The sequence below is a fragment of the Oratosquilla oratoria genome, chromosome 20 (genome assembly GCF_046742065.1).
Source record: "Oratosquilla oratoria isolate Oo_2021 chromosome 20, ASM4674206v1, whole genome shotgun sequence".
In the NCBI taxonomy this organism is placed as follows: domain Eukaryota; kingdom Metazoa; phylum Arthropoda; class Malacostraca; order Stomatopoda; family Squillidae; genus Oratosquilla; species Oratosquilla oratoria.
This window is the reverse complement of record NC_134796.1, coordinates 47,670,654-47,680,653: the sequence shown is the minus strand read 5'-3', so window position 1 is coordinate 47,680,653 and position 10,000 is coordinate 47,670,654. Positions and strand designations below refer to the sequence as shown.

General features: G+C 39.9%; 1 protein-coding gene across 1 annotated transcript in view; it reads right to left on the bottom strand.

Annotated features, from left to right (window-relative positions):
• LOC143036296 (carbonic anhydrase-related protein 10-like) overlaps nucleotides 1–10,000 on the bottom strand; it is a 163,073-nt gene that overhangs the window by 116,367 nt on the left and 36,706 nt on the right. Inside the window, exon 4 of the mRNA XM_076203545.1 lies at nucleotides 2,060–2,254. Within this exon, the coding sequence (XP_076059660.1) occupies nucleotides 2,060–2,254 (195 nt within the window). The remainder of the gene's footprint in view (nucleotides 1–2,059; nucleotides 2,255–10,000) is intronic.

Here is a 10,000-nt window from a genome sequence, read left to right as displayed (position 1 = left end):
AGAACGGAGGCGGGAATTAGTCAATTAAAAGGAGAAACTCGTTGAAACAAACAAGCCAGCAGATGAGAATGACAGGCAGGAAAAAATGGGATAAGACGGGACCAAAGGGAAGGAGCTGAGAAAAAAATCCAAAAGCAATAGAAGGAAGGAAGCAAAGAACGTAAGTCCCTTGGATATGAAATACGGAATGTTATATTGAAGAACTCCCACACACACACAAAAAAGGACACCAAGAGTACCGCCCGAGGCTCAGAGGAGAAAAAGTAAACGATAACGAAGTTTAAAACAAAAAGCGAACAGAGAAATGGATATACGGAGAAGAAATTAAGAAACTTGGAATAATTCTCCAATTAAAGATAAAAGGGGAGAGAGTCAGCTTAGATGCTTGGTCCCCTGAATGTTGGAAAAAATGTTTCACTAACAGGCTTTCAAGCGTTCCATCAAAGACATACTGTACCATCAATCAACTTTATCTAACCGTAAAAATTAGACGTGTGATTACGTTATGGTTAAAGGTTGATTTTGTTTCAGTATCTATTCAACCTACTTTCTACTGTTTTACCTCCGTTGTTAACACTCAATTCTAGCATTCCTTGATGTGCTTCTAACTCTATATTCAGATCCTGTTTCTATAATCACTTCTAGAGTTTCTAGTTTATTTTCGTTGTTGCATTTCCACTGTCATCACATATGTTTCACACACACTTTTTTCACTTTTGTCTAGGACACATACTAGTGAACGAGAAGACGAGTTACTACTACAAGTGAACAAGGGGACAAGCTACTACCACGAGTGAACGAGGGACGAGGTAGTGAATCAAAGAATGTTAAAATTGAATGTTAACAGCGGAGGTAACATTTCATTTACATTGATTTTCATCCTTTGCTTTCTCTGATGCTTTGAAAGTACTATTAACTTAAGCTTTAAAAATCTAATTTCTAATATACATTAATCTATGCTCTGTAACCATTATATCACTTCCTTCACTACTGTTTTTTTTTCTCTCTCTCTCCAATTACTCCACTTTTTGCTCGTCTTAAGCATTGCTCCCTTATACAACACTATGTACAAACATTTACCCAAATGTAAGGAAGAAATACTACGAACAAAATAGCCTTGACTTCGCTCATACTTGAATATTTCTGTGTTGCACATATCCTCATATTCATAAGAACGAAAAACAATTTAATAAACTGCCATTTTGGAAAAGCCCAATTGAAAACACTCCACAACATTCCTAATATGAACAAAAGTAATACCTGTCTTATGAAACACAAATGAGAGACTTTGTGAATACCATGACGAAAAATCTTAGTCAAATTGTCCGTTATAAAGCAAACCATCTCGAATGAATTAGATTCTCATAACACACATGAAATACTCGGCAATTACATCAGGCAGGAAGCAGCCATTTCTCAGGGCACATTGCAATTAAAGGAATTATATTGTTCATCACTGGTTCCACTTCTTTAATGAATCTATTATTCACGATGTTGAGGTCTGGCGTTGATTCAGCAGTATTCTGGATTGTCTGAATCTCCACCACTTAAGCATTTTTTCCATTCTAGGTATAGATCTATCCATCCAACCACCTATGATATTCACATCCGTGAAAATGCATACGTTCATATTTAATGCACATGTACACACACACACACTCAGGGAGCTAGAAAGCAGCCAAGTCTGTAAAAATCATTGACGAACGAAGCCTGTATAAAATCTGCAGAATGTTCTTCAGCAACAAAAAACAATATTTATTCAATGGAGATCATAGCGTTTCTCAAGATTTTTGCATCTGAATGTACCTCGTAGGAACCCTTCGTGGCTTATTACTAATTACATAACAAAATAAGTGAACTCACCAACTAAAAACCATGTGGTACTATTTCTATCTGTTTATCTATTTATCTATACATTCATTTATCTATTTATTAATGTATTGATCAAATTTATTTGTTTATTAATTCATTCACATATTAATCCAATTTTTCTATTTATTTTTGCTAGCGTCAGACGATTTCGTCTGGTCACTAAAGGCTAAATTCAGAAGACTCTTACCTCTGCAGGAAAAGCTCGGTTGTCGAGGAGATGCTCTGAGCCCTGCTGGTTGCTCTCGCCAAAGTGGAGCCGGGCGTGACTGACCGTGTAAACGTAGGACAGAGGCCCCCCTGTCACGTTGATGGCCTGCATGCCGGACCCTTGGCTCACTCGCCACTCCACACTATGGCCCGTGTTGGTCAGCAAGCCGCCCACCTAAGCTGAGGAGAGAAGAGCTCAGAAGAGTGGGCGTTGGGGGGTGGCATGGTAGCAGGTTTTCGCATTTACTGTATAAATCAAAAAAGTCCTAGGAAATCGGAAACCTCCGCCAGACATATGAAAAAAAAGAAGTCTTGGGGTTGTAACTTGCCAAGGTTTGTGTAAAAATTCCCAAATCTGGATCGTGATCAGAATCACCAAGAAATTTACTTATGTGTTAACGAAGCTATACCTCATTAAAAATAAATTGATAGATAAATAGATGAATAAATAAATAAAAATCACCCAAATCGGTTCATTAATTCTTTGGCATACAGTAGCAAACAAGATAAACCAACAAGTCAAACATTCTTAACTTGAAAACGAGGTCAGCTTCTACTTTAGAACATAATAACATAAGAACAGAGAAGACAGCAAGAGACCATAAGGCCTATACTAGGCAGTTCTATGTCCATTACCATCTATCATCTACATTCAAAAAGTTATCAAGCCTTCTCTTAAAACAATCAATAGTTTTAGTTCTCCTCATATGGTTACTAAGTCTATTCTATTCCAATGAAAAAAAGCTTTAGACATGAGAATTTTTAAAGTGCGACCTTAATTCCTTCAACACAGAGACTCCTTTTTTACATATCTCTGGCACTAAGTCCAAACGTTTGTCCTCAGCTAAACATACACACACGTGAAAATTAAGGTATTCGTATACGAACACACACACACACGCACATACACGACACGACACGATGGCGCAGTTGGTAGAGTTCCCGGCCGCCACTACGGCGATCCGGGTTCGAATTCCACCCAGGGCTGAACTAATTTCACTATCGCTGCGCTGCGAGTCGTTACTCCAACTCTCGTGGGCTGGGAGTTGGGTGCGTGTGTGTGTGTGTAAGGCCACAGCATTACCCATAGATCGGTCATATATGAGCTCTGAGCTCTCTTCCGAGAGGGAAATAGCTGTCGATCACGAGTCCAGCACGTGGTCCAAGGCCATGGTGGATCATAGAGGGAGATACCGCATGATTTGGCGGAATGCCTATGCCTTCTCTCGGTACCAAATCACAACTCACATACGTTACTTTGGCTAACGCTGGGAAATCTTATTCAGATTAAGACAGAATTTCGTTCTGCAGTACTTAAGTGCATTTGACAACCCGAAGTGTCATTCCACAAAAATCTGCATGATAACCAGTGCTTCTATCTTTAGGGAAAGCATAACCATGCAGGTGATATAGGAGAGGTTTAAGGAAGACAGAAAAAAGAGAAAGAGAAAGAGAGAGAGAGAGAGAGAGAGAGAGAGAGAGAGAGAGAGAGAGATGGAGAACAGAATTTAAAAGTAATCACAATTCATCCTTAAGTAGAGATTAGGTTTCAGTCATATAAGAATGCCAAGTAATTCTACTCTTTATTGGTGTTGTTCGAGTCCGTAATTTATTGACTGCATAGAAAATATTGTAAAAAATATTAAGGGTCATTCAATAATGAAATATTCATTTTGGGTAATTGCGACCCTAGACTCATATTAAATTATTTATTTTATTTTATTTTATTATTTTATACTTTTATTTTATTTTATTTTATTCTATTTTATTTTTTATTTATTTTATTATATTTTTAGAGGTCGAGAGCTTCCATACTTTTTTTAATTTTTACATTCTGATATTAGATATTTGTCGTCTGAGGCGAAATCATTCGATTCAGTCTGCGTGCCTTTTCGCATCCTGCTGAATTTACATACATGTATATATTTTACTCCTCCATCTCCTACTCCATCTCTATCTTCTACCATCTATTTACTCCTCCTACTTCTCCTCTTCATCCTTCATTCACTTATCTCTTCCTTCTCCCCCTCCCCTTCCTCCCCCTATTCTCCTTATTTTTCCTCCTCTTTTCCCTCTCTACTTCCTTGTTTTTGCTTCTTTTTTCTGTTTTTTTTTCTATTTTTCTGTTTTCTTTTCCAACACCTTTCCCCCCTTCCCTCTATTCTCTTTCTTCTTTTTCACTCGACCTTCTCCTCTTTCGCCTCTTCTTCTACTTCCTCGTATTCCTCTTCTTCCTCTTCCTCTTCCTCCTCCTTCCCTCCTTTCATTGCGTTTTCTTTTTTGATGATGTTTGCTCAGAGAGGAACTTAGTTACAAGATCGGGACGTGACTGGGCGTGGGGGGGAAGGGGGAGGGGGGGCGGGGGAAGGGGGGAGGGGGGAAGGGGGGAAGGGGGGAAGGGGGGGGAAGTGTGCATGCGGCGCGTGCAGACTCGGTAGTTGACATACACACGGACTCACTTTGTCTACGTGCGCGGGAGAGGGAAAGGGGGACGGGGAGGATGGAGACTGTGAGGGGGCAAGGTGGAAAGAACGAACTTATTCGATACTGTTCCTTTCCAGCAGGCGGGCGGGGGGGGGGGGGTAAAGGGGGGGAGACAAATCTAATTAGACTGAGAGGGGTGGAACTGGGTACAGCAACTTGGGGTGTCAATGGTGACTTCCTTATGACTCTTGTTTCTTTAATTTTTTTTATGTTTACCATCTTCTGTAACCGGACACTCAGGAACATTTCGACGTTGATAATGTCTACTAAGAGTGTCGTCAGAGAAGCTAGTAATCTACTCTGCAAAGTAACCGGAACTTAAAAACAGATGACATCCGGTTTTACTTATTAATTTATCTATTTATCTATTCATATTTATTCGTTTATTTTCAGGATGTGGGGCATCAGCCTGTCTACTTTGAGGGACAATATTGCACGGAAGAAGTACAGCAGGAAAGATCTAACGAGGGAAGCGGAACGGAGGACGCTACAAATCAAAAAGTGATCAGCATTCTTTTTTTGGGTGGAGACAAACCTCCAACTATAAAAGTATCCGTAACTCTGATCCGTAGGGGTGTCATTAACAGCCTTGACATACTGGAAGAGAAGGAGTTAACCCTCTCATACTAAAGTACTTGAGGCTTTCCATTCTGGTTAATACCATAATATTTTAGTTTTAAGCAGGCTCTACCCCCCCTCCCGTAGAAATCAATGGCTGTGTACTTTTAGCAAACGTTTGTTGAAGGTGTGTGAAAAGTATGTTTAATAACTGAAATATTGGAAATTTATCAATGTAAAATCGAATGCAGTCACAAAATTAATTTATTTCGATTAAAATTTTCTCTTGCTATGCGATGCTAAGTATGCAATATGAACTTTAAACAAACTTTAAAAGAAAGAGTACTATTTTATCTCACGTATAGATAAAATGCCTAAAATTATATAGACAGCGTTCTTTATGTGTGATCTATGTGAATATATATTTGAAATATCCTAAAGAAAAACACTGTTTCATCACATACTTGAAAGTATGCATGGTATGTGATAACCTTTCAACAACCGTGTGTATAACATTTCCTTTCTGGGGGTAGATCAATATTATTGCGCAATATTCCATATTGTGCAATATTACAGACGGTGTAGGGTTGGTATTGAAGAGGCACACGTGTCTGGCATGTACATTTCATATCTTCATTCTTCAATACCATTCCTAAACCGTCAGTAATATTGTACAATACGGAATATTGTACAATAATATTGATCATGTAGGGCCCGCTAGAACGCTCAGGCATCTACGAGTGTCTAACTTAACTAAACACTTCACTCTTCCCTTCTGAATGTTTTATGGGTTCGGTATTTCAGGACCTTGAGTGGCAGCACTATAGACACAACACACATTATTCATTCCTAACTAGAGATTAATCTTCACTCAAGGAAAAAATGGAAAAAAATGTTGACCATTTTTTTATACTACTACTGTCCCTCCGTTCTGTTACTATCCTCCTCGAATACTATCCTTACTATTTGGACAACAGGACTTTTTCGATGCGCAAATGTCTCTAGAGATAGAAGCGCTGGATATTGCTTACAAGAAAACACAGCAGTGTTTACTTTGGTAACATACATTAAGGGTTTTATTATGGTGTATATAGGACGATTTTTTTCAGCTTAAGACATATGTCCGCAGGGAAGGAATTGCTGACGTATGTCATAATCGACGTGTGACTGAAGATAATACCTTGAGGTTGTCAGATAACAAGATAAGAAAATACCATTTAATCTCTTCGAATTCATCTCTGGTTGGACCTTTTTTCACAATTTCTATTGTTTTCACAATCTACTCTTAAAAATTTTACCATTTTCATTTTCATTTTTTTATCATTTCTAGATTCTCATTAATTTCCCTTCCCTCACTTCTGCATTGTCTCTTTCATTTTCTCGCATTCTTTTACTTCAGGTCTTGTTGTTGTTGTTTTTTACTATTATCTTTATTATTTTATCATTATTATTATAATTTTTACTATTATTATTATTATTATTATTATCATTATTATTATTACTTAATCGGCTTCTCTGCCGTATAGGAAATGTTGATGAACAGAAGAACAAGAATGAGGAGGAGGAGGAGGAGGAGGAGGAGGAGGAGGAGGAGGAGGAGGAACGGGAGGAGGAGGAGGAGGAGGAGGAGGAGGAGGAGGAGAAGAAGAAGAAGAAGAAGAAGAAGAAGAAGAAGAAGAAGAAGAAGAAGAAGAAGAAGAAGAAGAAGAAGAAGAAGAAGAAAAAGGAGAAAAAGAAGAAGTAAAAGGAGTAAAAGAAGAAGAAAAAGAGAAAGAAGCGGTAAAGGAAGAGAATGAAAAGAGGAAGAAAAAGAAAGAAAAAGAAAGAAAAGAATTTAACTTCCAACATAAGGTAAGGCCAATTTGATGAAATGCAAATTACTGATTTTATCCTGGCTGACTACGGATGGTTTATGTCCGAATATTCTCGTTTTCGAAAGTAACTTTCTCTATGAAAAATATTAGACGAGACGGACATTAAGCTGATAGTGTTCACAGGTACGCAAGTAGGCGAAATAGTAATGAAACGCGAAAGAGGAACAATAGTGAAATAAATAGAATTTAATGAAAGCCCAAGTTCCAAACATCCAGCTTCATACATACATACATACATACATACATATACCAAGGCTTTTTTTCCCCTTACCAGGGGGGTAGCCAAAAAGGACAAGGCACAAAAACATTCCCACCCATTTTCATCCCCGAAACCAGCTTCATACTTTGGATAAATGAGGATGTGCCTCGCCTGTTGGACTAATGTCCGGTATATGCTTGCTGTGTTGAACATATGTCCGGCATATGCCAGTAATGTTGAACATATGCCCAGCATATGCCTGTACTGTTGAACATATGTCCGGCATATGTTTGCTCTGTTGAACATATGTCCGGCATATGTTTGCTCTGTTGAACATATGTCCGGCATATGCCTGTAATGTTGAACATATGTCCGGCATATGTTTGCTCTGTTGAACATATGTCCGACATATGTTTGCTCAGTTGAACATATGTCCGGAATATGCCTGTAATGTTGAACATATGTCCAGCATATGCCTGTTCTGTTGAACATGTCTCCGGCACATGCCTGTAATGTTGAACATATGTCCGGCATATGCCTGTAATGTTGACCATATGTCCGGAATATGCCTGTAATGTTGAACATATGTCCAGCATATGCCTGTTCTGTTGAACATGTCTCCGGCACATGCCTGTAATGTTGAACATATGTCCAGCATATGCCTGTTCTGTTGAACATATGTCCGGAATATGCCTGTAATGTTGAACATATGTCCAGCATATGCCTGTTCTGTTGAACATGTCTCCGGCACATGCCTGTAATGTTGAACATATGTCCGGCATATGCCTGCTCTGTTGAACTTATGCCTGCCCTGTTGAACTTATGCCCGGCATATGCCTCCCCTGTTGAACATATGTCCAGCATATGCCTGTTCTGTTGAACATGTCTCCGGCACATGCCTGTAATGTTGAACATATGTCCGGCATATGCCTGCTCTGTTGAACTTATGCCCAGCATATGCCTGCCCTGTTGAACTTATGCCCGGCATATGCCTGCCCTGTCGAACATACAGTATGTCCAGCATACGCCAGGCTTGTTGAATATATGTCCGGCATATGCCTTCCCTGTTGAACATATACCCTCCATATGCCTGCCATGTTGAACAACTGTCCAGCATATGCCTGCTCTGTTGAACAAATGTTCAGCATACGCAAGACTTGTTGAACATACTATATGTCCAGCATACGCAAGACTATGGAACAAATGTCCTCCAAATGCCTGCCTTGTTGAACAAATGTCAAGCATATGACTATTCTATTGAACCTATGTCCTCCATATGCTTCACCAATTGAACAAATGTCCAGCATATGCCTGTTCTGTTGAACAAATGTCCAGCATATGCCTGTTCTATTGAACAAATGTCCATCATATGCCTGGCCTGTTGAACAAATGTCCACCATATGCCTGTTCTGTTGAACATATGTCCAGCACGAAAACCCACCAACTTTCAGACTCCTCGATTGTCCACGTGTATAAGAGAACGAACCCAAAAATGAAAAAAAGACGAAGATCACACAAAGGCTTCGACAAGGGAAAGACAAGAGTCGTCAAGGCACAGCATGCAAGAAGCCAACACAACATAATTGCAAAAATGCAACAATAGATTTGTCGCCAGCAACTGCATGCGAGACAGTCGTCCTCCAGGTTTCAGGAGATGGCATTCCCCTGAAGTCATTAAGATAGCACCAAAGGCAGCGAGGTGTGCAAACTGTCGTTATTGTCTTTTTTATAACTCATTCTCCGAGGATGACCTGATAAGTACGAAACACTGGAATATAGTAGCCCTGAGGCACAAAAGCGTTTTTGGTCATCACGAATCATGTCTCTCTCTCTCTCTCTCTCTCTCTCTCTCTCTCTCTCTCTCTCTCTCTCTCTGTGTGTGTGTGTGTGTGTGTGTGTGTGTGTGTGTGTGTGTGTGTGTGTGTGTGTGTGTGTGTGTGTGTGTGTGTGTGTGTGTGATTCACCATGGTCTTGGATCACGTGTTGGACTCGTGATCGACAGCTTTTACCAATCCCGAATAAGAGCTCAGAGCTCATATATAACCGATCTATGAGTAATGCTGTGACCTTACACGCGCACACACACACACGCACACCCAACTTACCGCCCACGAGTTGGAGTAACGACTAACAGCGCAACGTGTGTGCGTGCGTACTTGTGTGTGTGTGTGTGTGTGTGTGTGTGTGTGTGTGTGTGTGTGTGTGTGTGTGTGTGTGTGTGTGTGTGTGTGTGTGTGTGTGTGTGATTCACCATGGTCTTGGATCACGTGTTGGACTCGTGATCGACAGCTTTTACCCTCCCGAATGAGAGCTCAGAGCTCATATATAACCGATCTATGAGTAATGCTGTGACCTTACACGCGCACACACACACACAACTTCCCGCCCACGAGTTGGAGTAACGACTAGCAGCGCAACGTGTGTGAGTGCGTGCTTGTGTGTGTGTGTGTGTGTGTGTGTGTGTGTGTGTGTGTGTGTGTGTGTGTGTGTGTGTACGTGTGAGCATGTGTAACATACAGTCCATTCCAGCCTAATATTGAAGAATACTGTATGACCTGTAAATGTCACTGCCGTTGTAATCGATCATAGCATGTCATCAGGCGAGATCAGGCGAGATCAGGTTGGTAGCCACAGCTACCATTTGCCAATTCAAAATTAGAACTATTTAAAGGTCAATAATAAAATTCCTACCTAAATGAAATAATACATTAGATACGTGCAACATTATAAACTAACTAGTCTTCTCCATATTTTTGTTTTTATCTTTTTATTGAGCTTACATTTTCGTCGAATTTGGTTTACAACG